This window comes from Nesoenas mayeri (genome assembly GCF_963082525.1).
Source record: "Nesoenas mayeri genome assembly, chromosome: 11".
In the NCBI taxonomy this organism is placed as follows: Eukaryota; Metazoa; Chordata; class Aves; order Columbiformes; family Columbidae; genus Nesoenas; species Nesoenas mayeri.
The window spans coordinates 12674909-12697832 of NC_137563.1; the positions used below are offsets into that span (position 1 = coordinate 12674909).

Consider the following 22924-nt stretch of genomic DNA (forward strand, 5'->3'; position numbering starts at 1 on the left):
CCCAGTGCACCTCACCTGCCCTCCAGTTCACCATTTACAATGCTGCTATACATATAAAAAAAGAATTAAAACAGGAAAGCAATTGACAGAAGCCAGGCCAATGTGCTCAGAGTTCAGGCTTTTAAGAATAAGCTTTGTAAGTGTAGAGATAACGTTGCAGAATTCTTAAAGACTATATGATGATCCCAGAGAAAAGGCATCTGCTTCCTCTACTGGAACTCTGTGCATGGGTTTAACTAATGGTCCTCAGAATCAGAAACACAGCATCTCCCAAGTTAATATTGCAGAACTTCATACTACGCTTAGTACACTTAGCACTTGACAGGACACAGTCATAGGGTAATGACTGATGCAAATAAAAATACAAGAAAACATTTCAAATTAAAAAAGTTTATTTGAAGATCTGTAAAACAGCTGTGTGAAAAACCAACAATTCCAAGACACTATGATATGATAACGCATTTTTCTATTGTTAGAATATAAAAGTCACAGTCCTTCAACTACCTAAATAAAAGCATACATTTATGAACCGAACATTTTACTTCCAACACCAAGAAGGTAAATGGGTTTGAAAGTCAGACTAATCAATAGCACCAACACTAGGTGATCACAACCCCATGGGTCTAAACCTGCATTTGTCATTACTACACAATAAAGCAGATTAGTGAAGCAAATCTTAACATCAAAACAGACCCACAAGCACTGAAGAGTTCATACAATGAAACACCATAATGCATTCTCTGTACATTCCATTGATGCAAACAACAGTAGCAAGCCAGAAACCTCAGAGTTCCCATTCAACTCCAAGCTTCCATCGCAGGACAAGAAAATCTTCAGAACTTACAAATGCCAGTTCTGTTTTAAACACACAACTTTATTCACATCATGTTTACATAATTTGTGCAATAGAGACATGTGCAATAGAAAGGTGAAGAACAAGACGCAGAAGAGGGGATGTGTTACAGGGATGCAGTCACCACTCGGCAGCACAGCGTTATACTGCTTTCCGGTGATACTCGGGAGGGGCTACTTCATAGTCACTGGCACTGAACAACGCAGAGGAATTCTTTGCTAAATACCTATCAAAAATAAAAAGATGAAATTACTTTTTTGGCCTAAACTCTCCACTGTTTGGCATCACATGAGTGAATTGTTAGGTGCTTGCTGAGACCATAAAACATTACTTTTAGAGTAGAAAACAAACATGTATCTACTAAAAAGTCACCTGTGTAAGGCAATTAAAGATTTGATAGCTTGTGCCAAAAAAGAAAAACCAATTCCAAACAAGTCATGAAGCAACTCCAGCTCCGAGGACATGTGAGGTTCAGTCAGCTGCTGGGCCAAGAAGTGATTTACTACTGATTGTACTCAAAGGGGTAGAGACAAGGAGAAGGACACCATGAGGTTCTGTCTGCACAAAGAGAGAACTGAAGTGGCCAAAGGGACAATGGTGACAGCAAACTAAGCAGTGGCCGCCTCAGTGCCCTGGTTGAGAAGCATTATTTGCCATTACTCAGATTTCTGGTCAGTGCACAGGCTTCCCATTGCCACCCGTACAGCCCAGAGCTCCTCAGCACCTGAGCCTCCTTCACACTTACCCAAAAGACCCTGATCTACTCTAGGACCAGTCCAAGGCAAGTGTGCCTGGAAATCAGGCTGCTCCACTCAAGTTCTACTGCAGAGCTGTCCTGGATTGTCTGAGGGTTTTCTTTCAGCTTCTCACAGCGTATGCAAACACACAGAGAAAAACTGTATTTACTGGCAAAACAGCTTATTGCTTTGATACTGATTATTTACAAATCTCTATTTCCAAACACTATCCATAGACCACTAAAGCCTTGTATGAAAATATACAGAACACTTCTCTTTCTTCTGTAATTATGCCATGGAGAAATAAGTTTACAGCTTTAGTGAATTTGACCAAGAAAATCTGCCAGTGCAGCAACAGCAGAAAGCTGCAGGACACTGGGAGCTGGCACACAGCTCAGTTCCAAGCCACACTCCTGGCCCTACACACACGTGTATATAATACAAAGCTCCTCCAGTGTGGCACAGAGGCGTGGGAGCTGCTAAAGTCACGCTCGCACATTTATATGGGGAACACAGGTATGATTCCTCAGACACTAAACTGAAGTTTAGTTCTATTGCAGAATCTCACATTCAGGAAACATTTACAGGTGAACCAAGCAAGTGCCTCCATGGTTCTTTACAGATGTGGGTCACCTGTCTGAAATCAAATGTCTGATTTTTTTCTTTTCCAAGAGACATCTTGCATTGAAGTCTTGTATTATTTAGGGTGGAGTTTTCATCCTGAATATAACATGTCCACACCACCACAGGTACTGCAGTGCACTAAAGCTACAATGACAGTTTCTCCCAGAAATACATTGGTAAAGTTCAGTTTTCAACATTTGCTCAATTGTTGTTGAGTAACTATTGCATAATTTAATAGTTTGCTGTAACTGTCATCTGCTTTTTATAGCAACTACAAATAAATGCTTCAACATTTATTTTGAAACAAGTAGCAGACTTGGACAGTTTAAAGTGCAGACTAATAGTTACGTAAACATGTTGAACTAGCAATAACCTCAGCATAACTGGAGAGAAGTTAAAACCAGTCTTACTCATGTCCCTGACAGCAGAGTTTGAGAAAACTTTGCAATCTTCAGCAAAGATGCCGCACACAGGCCCAAGATAATATATATGGTTTATAACAATTGCTCACTGAAAACAGGCCATGTTACAACAGCCTGTGCTTACTGAACTTTTTCTTGCTGAAAGACTTAAATACTTACTTTAAGAAGTCATGCAAATAGTTCAAGAGCAAAGCCAGACTCTTCTCATCCAGGGGAGTGTAAGCAAGCATGGCTCCAATGCGCACTGTTTCACAAGTAGAACTTGTTAGTTATAAACCACTTTAACAAGTATTTCAGTACAGTCTAAAACCTTATAGTAGCATATAAAAGCAGCCTAGAAATCTATTCCTTCTGTACAAGCTCACCAAAAATGACCAGACTGTCAAAAATCCATTGCCATTCCAAATCCCTGAACAGCTCTGAACGTTTTAGGTACATGGAGTGAAGAAAGAATGAAACAAGTTTCATAGCTGCTTGTCTGGTTTCTGCAGTTCACACCCACCAAGACTCAGGACAGGAAGAGGAAGAATTTGAATCCTTTAACCACCCTCCTTCCATCTCTTACTCACCGAATAACCTCAGCAGGTGTGGGGCACCATAGACTTGAGACATGGGAGCATCTGGGTGATCTGCTAGAATTTCAGCATATTGGGGCCTCTCAAACTTGTACAGCAGTTGAGTTCCCAGCATGACATTGAAGTATTCTTTAATTCCAGCCACAACTTCATTGACTGCATACTCCCTGGAAAACAGAGACAACACTGCAAGTGTTGTTCTAGTCACTGGATGGCCACAAGATAATAATCTTCTTGGTGAGTCCATCAAAATCAAAGATCTTTTACAAGCCTTCAGATTTTAAAGGAAATTTGCCTGGAGACCTTGAAATACGCAGCTTCAGAGAGTAAAGCATTTCAAGATCTCCTTTGAAATGTCCTGTTCTAGACTCAGTAAGAATTTAGGCAAACCAAGAAAAGTCTTGCACTTAGTCATCTGTTCACTTAAATAACCTCTTGGAGCACTCCTTTCAAAGTGACAGTAACTGAGGGCACTTACCAGGTCTGGTGTTTTCAACCTAAATTAATCCCAGCTACACATCAGCTTCAGAGTATAATATTACTTTAAGTAATCAGACTGAACTCCTGCTTAACAGAAAGGGACATGCACCAAATATTTCATGGCACTGCCCCTTTCTACCCAGGGTTCTCCAGGCCACACTCCCACAGGCTTCCAATGTCCCAACTAATTGAATAACTGTACAGGAATCAACAGTGGCACTGCATATCTGAAAAGTACAACCCTCCCTCCACCCTGCAAACAAATTCAGAGCAGAGAATTACATAAAAGAATGTTAAAACACCCTGACAAGTCAATGATATGCTTCCTCTTGAAGGGAAGAAAATAACTTCACATTTCTAGTTTCTCTCCCTTTAAAGCAGGAAAGTTTCATTCAGGAATAAACACACCTTGTTTGTTGTCAGGGCTGAACTGCTGAGGTAATTACAAATAAGAATCTTCAAAGCCATCACCTCAAGGTAATTAGGTGTGCCCATCTCGTTCTTTCACAAGTCATTGTCTGCCTCCATCCCCAAGCCCTCTCCCTTCACCAGGGTCCCCCCAAACAGGAACACTTTGCTCATCTGCTAAGCAGCTTTTTGGATCATTTGTTGAGCTCATACAGAGCAAGTGCCAATGACTTTAATTTACCCAACACAGGAAGCCGAGCTAGAGTGAAGGGGTGGAGAACTTTTCACTCGGCTTGTATTGGCTTCTTTTAGGACAAGGCTTAGGGAAGGTGCGGTAAGCAGAAATAATATCCAGAAAGCAGAACTGCATTCTTGAATTACCTCGTCAAAGATTTCTCAACTCCTCAATCATCCTTTGTCTTGGAACATAAAGCTGGACATAGGGCTGGGACATTGTTAACAATCTTGTAACATTTTCCATGAAATACAAGTCCAACAACAACAGCTAAAAAAGTATTTAAGCTTTGAAATGACACTACTTACTTGTTATCAGTATTTCCCCGTGATTTTTTGTAGTTTGCATAATCCTCTAAAATGGAGTCAACATTCTTCTTGGCAGGAAGATAGAAGAGCTACACAAGAAGCAAAATTGAACAAATACAAGTTGTCTAATTTATGCAGACATTTCTATCTGCATGCTAAATTTAGGCCAACACACATAAGGACATTTCTAGAATAAGATTAACAGGTTAAGAGGTTAAGTGTTAAAGGAACACCCGACTGTTTTAGTTGTACATACCAAAAACACCCCAGAAAAGTGACTCCATCCATCCATGTTTCCATGACACATTTGTGCTGCTCAATAACAACCTGACAAACTGCTGAAGTGACCCCAAGAAGCAAAGGCACACGGCAAAGCACGTGCCCCTGCAGACCTGCCCCAGCAGCTACAACAGCGGCCTTGACCAATCTACCCGCTCTGTGTGCAGCTCCACTCGCAGCCCCAGCTCACAGCTGGCACCAGTGGGGAGGTGTCGCTGCCTGCGCAGCAAGGAGTCCCAGCTACATCAGAGCTCACAGAACTGAAGACAAATGTTCCCTGAGGATTAACTTCCAGCTTTAACACCATGCACATATCTGTACCCACAGGCACTAGTTCAGCTGTGTGCAGCAAGGCTCAGCAGCACAGCAAATTCACATACACAGGGTTGTTTTTTTGAGGCATGCAGTCCAGTTCTCTGATCTATTTCCCTTCACAAGAGGACTGCAGTCTGAAGACATCCAAGGGAGAAAAATTAATAATACTCCAGAATTGGAGTCAGTATAACACAGCAGTGCTCAATGACCTTCGCTGCTGATGCAAGTTGAAGATTTGTATTCACCAAGAAAAATCAATCTTATCCACACAGGACTTGAACAAGATTTTCCCGTGTCTGGGATTGCAAGAACAGAAAGAGTACCTGGGAGCAGCAGCAAGAGCATGCAATTGCAGCCTGTCTAACAATATCAAACAGAAGTACTGTCTTCTATACTTCTTGCTAATTTCATACAAGAAATAAGCCATTAATGTTTTAATATCATGAAAGTGTTTTATACTCTTAAAATGGAAAGCAAAGTTTACTGTATTAGGGAGCTTTATATGGATCAAGCATGGCAGAAGTTATTAATAAGAACTGCAATCCCAAGCAGCAGCTTTTGTCAGAGCTGCAGAACAACTCCAGATACCTGCAGAACTTGGCAGTGAGTGACACATAAACAAGGCAGGAAGGACCTCAGGTAAAAATGCATCACGTGGTGTTCCTACAGACCAGTTCTCTACCAACTAAGTCAACTGTTCAAAACATGTCAGCAGGCCAAGCATGCAGAAAGTTAACACCACGCTTAAAGCTTAAGGTTTTAAAATTATTTGCCTTTCTAGCTTATGCTTGATTAGACGAAGTCTATTCTACAAATCTACACACAGCTCTGCTGAGCCACAGCCCTACTCACAGGTGACCTGTGGTTAAAATCCAACTAACCACAACTGTCAAGGAAGCCACCAGGCTGCTGCCAGGCTCTACAGGAGATTGCACTGCTCTGCACTTGAACAGGATAGGAAATTCCAGTTTTGGTGTCCTCGCTTATATATGGCCAGATGGTTCTGTTGCCAAATTACCTGCTTTTGCCTGGTGATCAGGTCCCAGTCATCTACCAGCCATGGTTTCAGCTCTTCTGGGATTTTCACCTTTACTTCAACTCTGTTCATAAATGTTTCTTCCTGAAAAAAGCGCAGCCAGACCAATTGCTTTCATATAACTGTCCAAGCAAAGAGTCACCCATATTTCTTGTTTTCACAACTGAAATACAGCACTGGACTGAGGAATTACTATAGTAACTCCTGCAGGCTCTGCAGGAAACAAGGAAATAGTTCAGATTGGGAACCTTAGCTTTGCAAGCTGTAACATGTCACACCGCAGGGCAGAGTATCCCTGTCTGTATTTCTGAGCAAAGCAAGAAGTTTTCTATCAAAAATTCTGTGAGAGAACCAGAAATACATACACTTTCCACTGTTGGATCTACTCGAGCCCTCTTCTTCCTTGGAGGCTGAGGAGTCTCACTGGTACTGCTCCCTTCTCCAATTCCTGGAGCTGCACAGAAAAAAGAGACACTATGCTGCTTACAAAATCTGGTAAATCAGTAAGAAATACCACTAAAAGGGTATAGAAGAAGGACTTAAAAGCGAGACTCAGATTTCTCTCAGGTCACTTTTTTGTTTGTTGTAAATATTACTTGTATTCTGGAAATTCTACATATTTGTGACAGTTCAAGCTGCCATATTTACATTTATCTGAAGATGGAGGTTTCTGCACCAAAAAACCTCAACAGATCAGTATCTGTAATGTTCTTCCGAAGTAGTTTCGGAACCAGCAACTCAGCTTTGCAGTTATGTCACATCTCCATCTCAACAAGAAAACATAAGCTTGGCTTATGAAATTATTTCAACAGATCCACAGAGATATTGCTTTGCTTTTAATTTGCAAGAGGTCAAACTCACAATAGACCCAAACACGTAGTTTGGTTATAAGGCAGAAAAGTACACACTCCTCCTGACCATGAGGAAGGGACATTGAAGTGTAAGAGGAACAAGACAAGGTGACAGTGAGTCATCTTGGTTAAGACAGATTTAAGGTCTCATTCCAGCTAAGAATCCTTCACTAAGGATATCCATCTATATACAAAATAAAGACATACTTACTTTTCTGTTTGTTCTTTTTTGTTTTCCTGCAAGAAGAACACGAATTATTGCAAATATAAAGACAACTGTACTTAAAGAATCAAAAGTGGAAAGCTGGAAAAATTGTCCACTAAGTTCAGAACAAGTAAATACTCAGTGGTCTTATCAAATATTTAGATAAAAGCACACGAAAGCAATGTCAGATATGATTTAGCATCACAGTTATGATATTATAAGAGCTTACATGTAACTGGTTACAAGTCACTGTTTTTGAGAGGAATCATAAAATTTAAACCTATAAAACCCCAGAAGGCATGCCAAGAGCACAAGTGTTTAAAACCAGTACTAACACTGATGCAAGTAATATCTACAGATGTTTTGCACTTTCCAAGTGCTCTTGCAAAGCTACACTAGATTTGTAGGTGTTTTATTTCTGTATTTCAGGGACCACTTGGAGACGGAATATGGGACAAGGAAATAGAAATTATCAGATAAATTGAAATCAACTGAATTAACTTCCAGTTAAGTATTGAAAACACACAGTTCCAGCAGCACAGCAGTGGAGGGAAGTTGAAATAGCACTAGGAGAGTTCTATGCATGAAACTGCATGGACTGCCTACAATTCCATCATGGTTTTTAAGACGATCACAATTACACTGCCCACTTATTAGAAACATTTGGACCAGTACTAAATGACCTTGACCCTAATATTTATCTACTTCCAAATGCTCCTCTCAACAATTACTGTTGCTAACATACTTCATGCTTCTCTAAAGTCTCTAACCTTAGCCCTTATTTTTATTCCAAATGAAGAGTTGTACTTCCAAAAACTGGCACTGGAAATACAATGCACACAACATGTAAATATTCTGATAGCTCAAGAGCATAAATGACAAAATTAAACTGTCCTAACAGGTGTTTGTTACTATCTAAACTTTGTATATTTACTAACCATTTTCAGAAAATGTTAATTGAGAGTACTACGAGTCATGTTTCAATTTGCTCACTATTCACAGGAGTCCAGTGAAACCTCCCCAAAAAAATTGCAGATTGCGTGGATAAAAACTCTTTACCAGCACAAGGTTATTTCCCTGGAAATTCACCACTATCTCAAGTGACTGTGCATTCAGGATTTGAACTGCATTTATCTGGGTCAGGAACTAGGCAGAGTTTCTAGGAAGGTCTGAAGATAGGAAGATTAAAGCTCTTTTCAAGCTTCAAGTCATGAAGAAGCATTACGCCTGAATAAAGCAGAATAAAGATCACCTCTCTCCAAGAAGGAACAATTGCCAAGTTAAGTCACTGATAATGGACTTGCACATTGACGAGAAAGTCTTCCAAACCCAGAGTAAACAAGGAGGAACACTCTGTTCTTTCCAGAATTCAAAAATCACAAGATAAAAATAATGTTAAGCATTAGTTTAGAAGCAGAGTCTTAAACTGGAACAGACAGGCAATATGAAGTACTTAAAGAACTACTGCAATGAAGACAGTAAACTACATCTCTGTCACTGGAGCACAGAGTCTGGCACAAACCACTCCAGGCAGCTGCTTGTGCTCTCCCACCTCATTCCTCAGATTTCCTTATATTTCAAGTCCTGTGTTTCTGCTTGTACTCAGATGTTAACTCCTCAAAGCAGCCGGGTCAGCCAGCAGGTCTGCTGAGGAGCAAACCCGGTCTCACTTCAGGGGTTGATCAGAGCAACACTCAGCTATAACAAGAATATTCAAGTGTCTGGGATCAAAATGTGAGACTGAATTAGAAAGCCAAAAATGAATGAACTACTGACATAACCATCCGAAATCGTGTAGAAACAAGATAATCCGTAGAAAATAAAATATTACAGGTCACAGAACAATACTATATGTCAAAGCTGATAGACACTGAAGGAAAATAAGCAGTCCATGCCACAAGAGCATAATGGTGAGCTTCCAGCCTCAGTTTCCAACTCAGGACCATGTTCATGATCAAAATGTGAGACTAAGGAGGATGCCACAGAAGACAAAGACTGCACTTCACCTTCCTACAGACATCCCAGTAGAAAGACAATCAAGTGTCTGTTACAGAACCTTGGGCAGCCAGCAATCTGTGCACAAGAGTCGGTGCCAATGCCTACAGGTCTAAACTGGAATGTCTAAGACACAGCTATAGGACTCTCAGTAGAAAAAATAGCTTAAAAAATGGAATTCAACACAGACAAATGACATCAGGAAAAACCAACACTTCAGAAGGTTCACTTACTCCACAACAGTTAGGAGCCCATGACCAGGTAGATAAAAATGCTGTGGACAATAACAAGTATTTTACTCTCCCCAAATCCATGTGCCTTCTAACATGACTTAGAGGAATGTTAGAACCTCCCTACAACAGCTGGTTAAGACAAAGGTAGCAGCAGAGACGGCTGCCACTGGGCTCAGGCATTTGAGTTCAATACAGTTATAAATGGCAGAAAAAGGAGATTAGGTGCCTGTTTACTGATAAAACAGCTGTAACTGAGCTATATGAAGTCATAAGGTCTTTCCTAATACAAGGTGACTAGCAGTAAAAAAAAAGAAGACTGAAATGTGAAAAATAAGTATGTTGGAAAAAAGTCTGAAATCAGACACTATTGCTCAAGCAGCTCGGTCACTAACTCAGCTGTGAGAAGGAAGATCCCTACCCAGATCAATTAAACCTTGAACATTATTAGCAAAAGGATCAAAGTCTGGGTTATATACATGTATGCCTCCCATGCCTGGTCAGGCAACCCGACCTTAGAAGGCACGCAATAAAACCAGACGGGTAAAGAGAATAAAGAATAGCTGGCAGTTACAACAGCTTCTACACCAGGAGTAAACAGGCAGCCCAAGGCTTGCTCAGGTTGAGAGCTGGACAGGGAGACAAGGGAAATGTGGCAGAGTTATCACCAGCGATAAAAGGTGAAGTTCTTTGATTAATCAATCTTTCCTCAAGATGCATTAAAACAAGCAGCAGACATTAAAACTACAGGAGTAATTATTTCCTTCCCTCTCCAACACAGCGTTGAATTAAAAATGAAAACATGGTGCCACAAGGTGCCAAAAGTCCAAATGGTTCAGAAGTTAGTACATAAAAGTAAGACAGTCCTACACAGGGTTATCAAACCCATCACACAGATACAGCCTACAGCTCTGAAGTCTCTTAATTATAGACTGCTGGAAGCAAAAAGGGTATTTTGGGGAGAGCATCAGTCTAGAGTGGACTTAACTTGATCCTCCGTAAGCAGACAGTACCGGTGACAGTCAGACGGCAGGACAGGGCAGAACACATGGCTGGAGTGGCTGGCACAGCCTTGCACGCAGGTCTTCAGATGTCACTGGACACTTAGAGGACCTTGAAGCAGCTCGTGAGAGCTACTGGCTGTGCCAGGGACAGCAGGAGCTCAGGCTTCTGAGCAACATGTTCAGATTAAGAACAAGACTTCTAAAAACAAGACTTCTACTAGAAGAAAAAATCATTAACCCCAAGTTGAGATACTGTTTTGAGAGCGGCTCCCTTGAGACTGTTTGCATATATAGAATTTCGAAACAGATGCTATTCTCAAATTTGCTAGTCAGCAACACAGCTTCCCTCCAGAACACTCCCAGTTGCCTTTCTTATTTTCCAAGAACCTGTTAACTCCAATAGTTTACTGTTTTTTTGCAAGTTAATCATATTAGGCCCACAAAATGTAGCATCAAGTCTTAGAAGCTGGAATTCAGCAGAGCTACATATAAAACAGCCTAGAGAAGTCAGTATCTCTAATGATGTGTTTCATTTTTGGCAGCCTGCTATAACCATACAAAGTTTTTTTTCTATGATAATTTCTAGTTATAAGATGAACAGTTACTTTAAAAACAAATACACCCAACCTACATTTCATGCATATTTCTATTTGATCAAACATTGCTTACAAATAGTCTCACAAGCTTTTTGAATCAGTTGCTACAGTTTACAGGCACAGTTATTCAGAACAGAGTCAAGCCAACAATAAACATATAGCACATTAAGGAGCAAGTTCAAAGCAGGCATTTCAGGCACCATCTGTGGCAGCAGCCTTGTGTCCCACATGCAGAAGATGGTGCAATTTGTTACCGACTGCCATGGAAGCGGAACTCCAGCTCCAGTGAGCATGCAGAGCAGCTGGGACCTAGAACCAGCCAGTTCCAGACACCTGAAACCAGCTGCCCCCCACTTGTTAACCAGTAGCCACACTGAAGGCATTTGGCTGCTCACATCGTACCCTAGCCCAACTGAAAAGGGATACGCTTCAGAGAAACTAGAAACTGGTGGTCCATACTGGCTTTAAAAAAAAACAAAACACAAAGCTATATAGTGCAGTACATCTAATTGTTAACTGAACTGCTACTGAAGCTTACATTATGACAACTGAGGACTTTAAGAGTCTAAAAGAAATGTACGAAAGCAAGGAGATCTGGATCTCAGGATGAAAATCCTGGTTTGACAATCCATCCTTAACTCACCGCGTCGATATTGTAGGCGTCTCCAAACAGCAAACTGTATGCGCTCCATCTCGTCTGAAAAATCTAGGCACAATGGGGGTTGAGTTAAGGAAAGAATGTCAGACCTAGTGTTTAGCCTTAAAGAGAATCTATTTAAGATTCAAAAATTTACCTTTTTTAGCAGCATATTATAGTCTTACTGAACATTCCTGGAGGATAAGTTGTGCTTACATTGTTATTTCCTTCCCATTATTGTTTGACTATCTGAAGAATAAGTTTCAAACTAAAAGTTACCTTTCCCTTTGATCGATCCTCCAAGAATGCTACAAAAGGTAAATTTTGAGGCTCAAATAGGTTGACAATGTTACCCTATTAGAATAGTTTCATGATCACTTTCTCCCCCTCCCCACCATCAGTACTTTATGTATCTGCAATGACCTTAGATTTACAACATGAGAACAATCCAGAAAGTTTCATTTCAGAACTGTATTTTGAGATTTTTCAGAAGCCATCTTGCCTTTAGCTGTAAGCAGGATGTGAGCAGCAGTAGTTTGGTCAATAATACATCGGCATCACAACCCTGCGTCGCTGCTGGGGTCAGTCAAAGTATTTCCTCTCCCTCAGTCTCCAAATAGGGAAGAAAAATAATGGGACTGTTGAAAGCAGCAGCACAGGTCTAATTTAGAAAGACACATTGGATGCTGGTGACGGCTAGAGACAAGGAGCAAGATCAGTGCAACGAGCATACAGGACCCTGTCACAAATAACTTCCACAATGCAAGACTGCTGTTCCAGTGACAATAGTTTTCTTTCTTCCCCTTTACAACTCTGAAAATCCACCATTAAGCAATTCATTTTTGTAATCAACATGAAATAGAAGTTTCAGGGAATTAGCTTACTGTCTGTTTCACTGTGCTGGAAACAGCTACCCAGGCTCAGGATAGTCATGACAGTAAAAAGCAAAGCTGTTCCCTTTCCCTACCTGGTTTAAACTAGAGAGTAAAGACAGACCCAGTAACACGTTTTCAAGCTTCAGAGTTACACAGAGGCTTAAGATGAAGTAATTTTTGCTGTGTGGGTCTCCCTTGGACACAACATTATTAGGTGTGGTTGAGAGGATTAAAGCAACTTCAATTTCAAGCACAGGTTGACATTTCGTAGTTACTCGGAGAACAACTCATCCTCCTGCAATCAGTCTGAACTACCCAGTGACTAAAGCTGTGAGCACAGTGAACCTCATCCTGATGGTACTGCTGGGATATTCTCTGCAGGGCAAATTGCAGCCATTTATAATTGAGTCATCAATACCTCTGTCAAAGTTACACATGAAATTAATTCTACTCCCACTGATTAAAGTGCAAGAAGACTCGGGTACAACAACCCCTGAAGCAGCCGAATTAGTAATGGTCATAATTTAGATCTGTTTTGGATAGATTTTAATGACATTCATTAGGAGCTGTCTAAACAGATATTTGGGTTGGGTTATTTTTTCCACTTCCAAACGAAGATAACCAGGTGAGTAGGTCCCTCCAGAGGCCCATCCCAAGCTGACAGAGCACAAACCAGTGGCAGTAAAGCCCCTCAATCTCCAGCAACACCCCACAGGTGAGCGTGCCAGCCCACAGGACTCCCCTTCCAGAGACCAAGGGGCAGCATACAGCCTTGGCCAGGCCCAGACTAACCCCAAAGGGAAATCTGCCTTCAGATCTAGAATAAAAAACTGTACCCACTGCTGCTACACTTCTCAAATCACTGATACATATTTTGTAGCATAAAGCTGCCCCTAAATGAGACATGAAATCTTAGGCTGCTCCCAAAAGCGCTTCTTAGGAACATATGTCATTTCAGCAGCTTCCTCAAAGACAAGAATCATAAATGAAGGCAGGAGTTCAAAACATCTCATTAGTCGTGACCATCTCCATGATGAAGTTAAGCACTGCCCCAAACAGAAGTTCCATGGCACTCAAGCAGATCTGCACTGACTGCATGAGAATCTAAACACCACACAAGCCTCTTCCAAAAGCCAAAAAGGGTGGAATGAAACAAGTCTGACAGTTACATCCTGACATTATTTTTTCTAATAAATGTCTGAGCTTGCTTCTGGTCTCTTAAGATACAAAACCATTCTGAATAACATATGGGTTCAGTTTTGTCAAAAAAAGCAAAACAAAGACTCCTGAAATGCAGTTTTAACACCTGTATGGTAAGAGGTCAAGGCATTTTGAGGATTTTATTCAAAAGTGCTTGCACAGCTTGGAAGAATTGAGAAATTCTATATATAAACCAATTTCACTGAGATACACAAGTCTTAAGAGGACTCACCATTTTTTGAGTGTCAGTTCACTGATTTCAGAGTAACAGAGTGCAAAGTAAGTACAGAAGTAGTGTCTACTCAGCAGCCTGATGCAGTATTAAACACTGCACAGTCTAAGAAGGCAGTTTTAATAAAATACTTCAACAAAGGCCTTTTTGATATCACAGAAGTGAAACTCAGCTTTTGTACTGGTTGCCTCAGAAGTAATGTAGTTTAGCCTGCAGGACCATTCTAAGAAATATGCTATTTAAAGATCAATTGTAAAACTGACAAGCAAAAATCTGGGAGGTTTTTTGGGTGGGGTTTTGTTTGTTTTTAAATTTAAAAAAACCCAAAACCAACAAAACTTCTTACACTTCAACATTTTTCTGCTGCAGACCAGAAGTCTTCTTGCCCGGAGCAGCACCTCTCATCTTCCCCTCTGCATATTGTTCCCTTTAAAAAACAAAACAAAAACAAAAAAAACAACACACAAACTTGTAAGACTTTAACGGAAAAAGAAGCTCATTTTCCCTCAAAGGGTAGCAGGTTATGCAAAACATTTAGAGAATGTCTAATAAATGGCTTTGCAAATCAGTATGTGCTATGAGCAGGAACAAATTAAACTCAATATCAAGAAGATTTAGGTTTCTGCATACAAAACTTTGCAGTATAAAACCCCATTTCCTCCCCCTCCCACCACCCTTGTTATTCTGAATCACATGGAAGCAAGACACTGCTGCTGAAAAACAGAACAACTTCTCAGTAAAAGCATTTCTAATAAAGAAATAAAAGATGAGCATTCCTGAAAAATCAAGCTATTTGTAGACATCCTGGAGCTGTCTGAGAAGATCTTTACTACTTCACAATAGATTTTAAGGATACTACATAAGGGTCATTTTTAGGCAGGTAATTTCCACATTACAGGACGTACAAGGTGTCAGGCTGCCCCTCTGAATCAGCAACCCACTCTTCCTTAAACATCAAGTCACCATTTTAAAACCAAGTAGCAGCTTGTTCTTTCTAAGCTGCTAGAGGACAAAGATCAGAACACCTCTGTAAACCAAAGCATCTCAAGAATAAATTAACATATGAATATCAACATTTCTTGAAAGCTTTTTTGTTTGTCCCAAACTCACTAACTTCTTTTGATATATGATTGTTGGACTGAAGCTCTATAAAAAATATACTGACAAGGACTTATATCAAAATACTCACTGATTGGCCTTTTGAAGTTCTTTTTGTTTCTGCAAATTGGTATCCACGTATTTGAGCACTCTGCTTTCTGGAACCCATTCATCCCAGCTGAAACAAGAAAATCAAACCATCATTCAAAAACATTACATAATTGCATTCTACATGCAATAGTCAATTAAAAGCTTCACAGAATCTGAGACTGAACTCTGCTTTGCATCAAGTCATGGACTGGCACAACCGAAGGTGTGAATCACCAAACGCACTCCCCATTGACTGAGGCTGCAATGATTTTTCTAGGGAAGTGCAACCCTCAGTCTTTTCCAAAGAGTTTTCCAAACTAGAAGGATGGGCAATTTAGGAGGCAGGGGACTGTCTTTAATTTAAAAAAGCATCTCAATTAAAAAACACATATTCTACACTTATTAAATTATGGGACACCTGTAGCCATAACAATATTATAAAACAAGCTTCCTTTATCTATTCCAACATTTCACAGGTTAACAAATTCAGCAATAAGATCTTACTGTAAGAAGAAGAGCTCTGATTTCTGTCTGTGAAGGAAACCAAGATGGCATGAATATTTGAAGAATCTGAAGTGAACGATTTAAGAGAACAGGTGTTGGGGAAATCACCATTATGAGCAAGAATTCCACTTTGACAAAGAGTGGCTTATCTGAGCAATCTGACAATTTATTTCAAAGAAAACACATTAAAAGTGGCCAAGTTATTCAAAAGTACCCAAGTTAAAGCTCTCCTTATAGAGTTCTGTGTCATTTTCATTTCATGGCAACAGCTGCCAGTCTTGGGCCATCAAGCTGGCAAACCCCCACTAGTACAGGCCTTCAGGAGCATTAAAGCAAGTTTAGCATCCCAGCACTCCAGAGAAACACCTGTCCAGCTGCACATCTGCTAACACTATGATTTTACGATAGTGCTTCAGTCAGATGTTTAAGCCACTTATCTCACTCCTCCTCATACAGTTGTAAGAGACCTTCTAAAGAAGTGCTATATAACCATGCAGCACATTATACTGTATGATGAAGAAACTTTTTTTGGTATCCTAACTGTTGATGTTTGCAAAAAAGAGTTAAGAAGCTGAGCAATTAACAAGTAACAAAGGACCATAATTATAGTAACCAAAATTAGGGAGTCATATAGCCCCAGCTGTCTAGATCTTGCAGCAATGCCACTTTTAATGTCATTAATTGGAAGCTTGAAGGCAAAAAAACTCAAACAGCACAAGCAAGAAAAGCAGGAGTCATAACATCACTTATGGCACCTTTCAGAGATAAACAAGAAGAGGAAGTATCTCATTTATGCTGCGTTGTTAACAAACAGCAGCCACCAGAGCAATTAATTACCCTCCCTGGAACTGTTGGTGTTTACAATAAAACATTTCCCTGTCCATTTGGCAGGGAGGGTGTGCAGATGCATTTTAAAAAAGTGCATATTAAAACATGAAGCTCCGCTTTTAGCCATGTCAGTGACCTGAAGGTACTAGTGACTAAGAGTCTTCACTCTAGAGTCTGCAGCATTGAAAGGAAACAAAAACCAAACAAAACAAGAAAAAGTGCTCTCTGGAAGGCTCCTGGACTCTGAAGACCTGAAGCCTTTAATTGCTAAGAAAAAAATCCCCACTTTTCCCAAATTAAAAACCTAGTGACAGAATTTAAAAAGACAAGTACATAAATGCTATAATCTCAGGAAAGTATTCACCTTTAACAGGCTGAACTTTTATTTCATGGAGACATCTTTATTCTTCAGAAATCCCTCACCTAAAACTCTACCATTCTTGCAGAACGGACAAGTATCTCTAACTCTACCTTAGCATGAGAGGGAAGAACTGAAACATAGGCTAAATCCGCTTCTGTGAAGGACCCAGCCAGCCTTTCCCATTCTGAGCACAGTCTCACTAAGGCATGCTGTTCCAAATCTTTGCTACCAAACCTTGCTGCCAAAAGTGCTATGAAAGTAAAGAACGCTGTGTATTTGAGCAGAGAGCATTTCTCCACCTCAGGAGGGGTTGCCTATCCTACCAACACATAACAAGGAAGTTTTTGTACTAGGTGTTTCTGCCACTGAAGAATTACAGTGACTATGTTCAAACTCAACAAACAACGCTACAAAACATTCCCATTACCCTACTAACACCCTAAGCTTTTCTGTCCATACACCCAAAGCTCTGAAGGAAGGGATTAGTTATGCAATATTTTCTTTGTGTTACTATAAATAATTGGTTTATGTATACAAATCATTTGGTTCCACTTCAGAAGCAATCTCCTCAGAGGGACACAGTACTTCTAGTCCATCAAGCTTGCATTCAAACTGACAAAGCTTGCATTTTCCCCATCAAGAAAAATGAAATACTGCTTTCATTTTATGCAATACTTACTTTTTATTCCAACCACTGTAATGGATAAAGTATTTCACTTGCTTGTCCTTTATGGCAACCTTTACACACTGGAACAGAGAAGAAAGTTTGGTCAGTGCCAATGAGAACAAGATCCAAGTGAATTTTGCTCTTTTAGCTTTGAGTTCAAACATCTAGAGATTTCCATGCAAGAGATCAACATCCTCACAGCTGTTTCACAGCAGAAATCAGTTCCCTAACACCAGTGACTGCCTATTAACAGATTCACAAGGGCTAGACTAACAAGTAATGCTGCTCAGCCATGCAAAGGGCCACCTTCGTTCAGGAGAAGGATCAGAGCCCTGAGGATGACCAGAAGAGTCGAGAAACAGCCAGCTCACTGGCCCGGGGCAGCCAGAGCCATTCCTAGAGCTGGGTCACATGCAGCCCCCACCTCACACACAGGTGAGCTGGTTCAGTAGGCATCTTCTAGAGCCAAATAAATCATATGGATCTCTACAGCCACAGAGGGAGCATTATATTCAGTAGAAAGAGTTGCAGTAAGGTCTTTTTCTAGGTTAAGAATGTATACATGAGGTAAATAGAAACAGTTATTTCCATCAAATGACTGGCCTGTGAATACAGTGACTTCCTCAGCTACTGCTATTAAGGTGAGACCATTACAAGGGGGAGCATATACATAAAGAGGCAGCTCCAACTACTCCACAACACCACTCAGATGCAGAAGTATCCCTCACAAAATCTGCCTTACAGTCTGGCATACAGTTGCAGAGGTCTGCAGCAGAAACAGTAAGGATACTCCTCCAAGTCACAAATTTGCAGTGCATGGTTTCCATGGGTAGAAACGCAGAACTGAGAATGGCACTGAGAATGCCTTTAATCCGGCATCACCTTCTGCAGGGCTGTCCCGTTTGAAGGCCACTGGCAGTACTCAGCACTTACACTCTGAGGAAGCCCAGACTGCCGCTGGCTTACTGACTCCTGCATCAGCACCATGTACTCTGGGCACAAACACTTCCCAGTGTTCTGGGAACACAGGGGTATCCGATGTTCAACACACAAGACCTCCCCAACCTTTAGCAGTTTACCAGAATAGCTGCATGAGAGTTTTGTGAAATTCTTCTGTAATGTAGAGCTCCAGGATTTAAAACTATTTCATACATTTTCAGGTTTATGTTCATTTTAGTGTCAGTTCTTAATCCCACCTAGTGAGGCACAGCAGGTAAACTGACACAATTCCTTATTTTCTTGGGGAACAGTCAGAACCACCTGCAGCAATAAGCAGCCACACGTACCTTTGCTTCATAAAGGAGAGGTCCATGAAAACAAAGCACTCGTTCACCTGAAAGAAAGTTGTAGATAAATGTCTTAGAACACCACCAATTTGCCACTTCTGTAAAATAAAAGTCATCAAGTACAACACTGAATTTCTTTCCAGGTTGGCACTGGATTCATTCTAAGGCAGTTACCGATTTGAGAAGCAGGCTGGTGTTTGAGAAGCAAATTCACCCTCATACAAAAGAGGATCCAAGAACCTCCCTGCAGAGCACTCACGCAAGCAGAGCTGTGTGCAAACTGCGTCCAAGCCTGCCTGGAGTTCTGCAGAACGGCTGGTGACTTCAGCAAACAATTGGTACCAAAACTTACGTTCCTGCCCACACGTTCAGCCACTGCCACCCCAACTTACAGACACCCCTGCATCCTGCTGCAAGGCAGGCACGGAAAACACTTTCAGAGCCTTGAATGTCAATGCAGACACCCAAACACTGTTTCAGCCTAAGCACGCAAGCAGGTAAAACCATCTTGCTGTACAGGATTCATTAGTCTCCATGACATTGCATTTTGATTCAGAGAAGGAAACGAGCTCTCAGAAGAGGTGTCACCTCTGCAGCTTAAGCTTCTGACACAAAGGGAAGCAAGTGTTCCTGGTGCTCCTTTTCCTGCAGTCACCACCTGCTATTGCTTGTTCAGTTAAGTCAGGAAGAGCGAGACCACAATGTTGTTTCCCCACCCGACTTGTGGGACAGGAGAATGACAGGTTTGTGCAACAGCAAGAAAAATTGTTCACTTTGTGGTTTTTAAGTAGGAAGAGACTGTTCTTCAGTCTTCTTTTTTTTCCTCCTCAATAGCAAGGTCTTATTGTGTGGTGACATTGTGGGAATTTGAATGTACTTAACACAGGATATCTGAGTACAGATGTTTCCTTCTCAAAAGCTGCAGTACCTCACATTTTCAGAGACAAATTGTGTTTAACACTCCAGGGTGTAGCACATAGCCAGTTCTCAGCACCCTTTGCACAACACCAGGACAGCAGGGAGCTGCCACAGTCACCACGTGCGGGCTGGGACTGACCCAATCTCAAACCAGGCAAGAATTGCAAGAACGCGCTGTCTCACCAGTAACAACCTTCTTCCTCATGAGCAGCTCAGGAATGACCAGTTCAGGGGCTGTAGGCTGAAAAGTACCTTCCACTGTAAATCTTACTTTGCTCTTCAAAACCAGAATCCAACTGCCCACTCCTTTCAGTGTTTTACACACGAAGTATTTAAAGAAACAAGAGGTTCTCAATTTGTGGATCGAGGACACACCTACCAGGGAAGCCTTCCCAGGTATGTGGGAGCTGCAGGCTAACCAGCACCTTCTGAGTAGACAACACAGATGAAAAATCTGCCTTAAGCAGCCCAAAAATTGAACTTGACATCTGAGACTCTTCACGCATATTACACTCACTTTAAAGAGATACCAGCATCAAGATGCCTACAACTTAGTTCATCCCCAATGCTGATCTCGTTTCTCAGGCCGACACAAAAACATCGGTCCCTTCGCTTCAAGAAGTATACTCGTACTTCTAGCTTGACATTTAAGTTTTTCTAGCTCTTACGCATTTCCATAATAAATTCAGTCTCCTTCTCACCCTTTGCTTTGTGAAGAACTGGATAACTTCTAGATACAGACACCCACTGGATAACTTCTAAGTCTACCTACTGCTCTTCAATGTGCATGTGGCTTGAAAAATCTACAATTAAATTTATTTTCATTTGTTATGCCATGAAGGGCCACAAGAAAGCATTAAGTTTTAGGTTTGCATGAAGCCTTATTCACAAAACTCTTCTCCCTTTCATTCTTACAGCTGAGACCACAAACACATTTGCATCTGTGGAAAAAAGCCTAAAAAATTTAGCTTCTGTACTAAATTTAGGTTGTTCATATTCCTCCAGCTGTGAACATAATTTTAGCCCAGAATTCTACTTCAGTGTCTCCAGTTCACTTGATTTCACATTAATTATTATAATATGAATCATATATTAAAATTTTGATTATTTCTGAAGGTTAATAATACCATTGTTGTTAACGCACAGCACAGAACACTGCTGCATGATTGAACACATTCCGCCACAAGCAGCCATGGAGCACACACAATTGCAGTGTTGTATAAGCGACCCATGATGGCCTGTTTCCAGCCATTCTTCTGCAAAATGCACATTTAAAGATAAATCACAATTGTGTGGAAAGTCCTGATTAGAAGCCAAAGTGGTAGAAAGGGTGAAACAGGCTTTCATTTACCATTGTCTTGCATTTTCATTTACCTATGTTAGTATCGACCACAACCATCACCTAAAAAATCAAAATGTATGCAAAATAAGTCTCAGAAGAAGCATAATCCTTATTGACCAAAACAAAAATATCTGGTGCTTTATCGTAAATATGGATTGCACAACTGCCAGCTGTAGCCCAAATACTGCCCATGGCTCCTGCATGAGGATCCTGAACTGAGCTCCCCTTTGAGGAACAGTAAATAAAAACCACGGTTCAAACCAAAGACAATTAAAAAAACCTGACAGGTGCAGGAGATTTGAACAGTTTTAATACCAATAAACGTTCGTGCCTGCAAGAAAACAAAGCATATTTCAAATGGCTGGCAATAGGATATGAAGGCCCCACATCTTACTGGTAGGAAAGGTGAGGAGCAGGAAGAGACACAAAGAGTACGGGAATTCATTATTTCCTCGTTTCTAGGGCTGAGCACTGAGAGCTAAAAACCAAATCACCCTCTGCGTTGAGGGTCCATAACCAGCGGCCTCGCAGCCGGTGCAGCCGCCCCGCTGGCAGGGCGCAGGGCCGGGACGAGGGGCCGGCTGTTGACCCCTGGGCCCGTTGGTGCCGCAGCGTCCCCGCCGCAGCCACATCTCTCGGGCTGCGCCTCCTCAGACACAGCCGCACGATTGTTGTTTTTTTCGGCCGCATTTAAAGCGTTTCCTTTGTTTCTTTTTGTCGCACCCACCACCACCAAGTCAGCGACACAGACAGCAGCAGCGAGGTCAACGCCGGGCTCTGCAGCGAGCGCTGGGCGACGCAGCCCCGGGCCCCCCCCGCCCCACCCCAGGCCGCTGCCCCCCAGGCCTCGCCTCCCTGCCGCAGCTCCCTCCCTAGCCCCTCGCTTCCCGTTGCTCCCAGCCCCCCCACCCACACTCACCCTCCTGGAATTTGGGCTTGGGGTCCTGCTTGGGCGCCATTTATAAGTGACTCTCCCTCCTCCCGCCCCCTCCTCGCGGGGGCCTCACCACCTCCGCCGCATTCTGCGCGGTCGGCCCCGGCCCCTACCCGCACCGCGCAGGCGCATTGCACCCCGCCGCGGGCCCCGCGGCATGCTGGGATTGTAGTCTGCGGGGGAGCACCGCCCTTCCAGGCGCTGTCCTCTGGGGGGATAAAGTATCACTCTGGTTGTCAGTCGTTGGCTGCAAGGGCCGTGAGGAGGGCGAGCGGAAAGAAAAAATACGATTGATCAAAAAAAAAAAAACAAACAAACATGAAAAGCAAAAGTTAGCATGCGCCCAACGTGGGGCTCGAACCCACGACCCTGGGATTAAGAGTCCCATGCTCTACCGACTGAGCTAGCCGGGCGCTGTGCACGGCCCCTTCTCCGCTCTGCTCTCCGCCCGCGCCCTGCCCGCTCTGCGGCGCTGCCACCAGGAGTCGCCTCGGCGGGCAGGAGCAGGAGCTACCCCAGTCACTTGCCAATCTAATAGTATCACTTAAATAATCAAGTATCTCCCCCAGAGACGGCAGAAGTGGCGCCGCAGCAGATGGGATTGTCAGTGTCAACGTTGTCGGGACCGCGAGCCCACCGTGCTGCGTGCAGGGAGGAGAAAATACATTTACTCTGCTTTTCTACGTTTATTTTGCTTCCTCTGCCCAGGCTGGGACACGGGGGCTCGGGGAGCATCCAGAGTGTGTCACCCGATGCCCTCCTGGGTAGGGACCCCCCTCGTTTCCTCCTGCTTCACTTT

The 22924-nt window shown here is 42.1% G+C and overlaps 1 protein-coding gene across 2 annotated transcripts; it reads right to left on the reverse strand.

The window, feature by feature from the left end:
• Positions 1–374: 374 nt before the first annotated feature.
• Positions 375–22693, reverse strand: MORF4L1 (mortality factor 4 like 1). Of its 2 annotated transcripts, XM_080351322.1 has the most exons (13): positions 22111–22691; positions 18932–18978; positions 17658–17725; positions 15287–15373; positions 14444–14524; positions 11797–11859; positions 7335–7360; positions 6638–6726; positions 6255–6356; positions 4643–4731; positions 3206–3378; positions 2796–2880; positions 375–1079 (listed from the first exon to the last, which is right to left on the reverse strand). In XM_080351322.1, exons 1-13 carry the CDS (start codon positions 22148–22150, stop codon positions 995–997), a joined length of 1035 nt encoding a protein of 344 aa, XP_080207448.1. In that variant the 5' UTR covers positions 22151–22691; the 3' UTR covers positions 375–994. The 2 variants fall into 2 exon arrangements, with proteins under 2 accessions (XP_080207448.1, XP_080207449.1); XM_080351323.1 differs by lacking the exon at positions 11797–11859 and having other exon boundaries at positions 22111–22693.
• Between the last annotated feature and the right edge of the window lie 231 nt (positions 22694–22924).

Excerpts from the sequence above, each read along its gene's own strand:
- MORF4L1 (XM_080351322.1), bottom strand. The coding sequence starts at position 22,150 with ATGGCGCCCAAGCAGGACCCCAAGCCCAAATTCCAGGAGG. Across the intron at positions 18,979-22,110 it reads CAAGCCCAAATTCCAGGAGG|GTGAACGAGTGCTTTGTTTT; the intron begins GTGAGTGTGGGT and ends ACTTTCTTTCAG. Across the intron at positions 15,374-17,657 it reads TACAGTGGTTGGAATAAAAA|CTGGGATGAATGGGTTCCAG; the intron begins GTAAGTATTGCA and ends TTCTTGTTTCAG.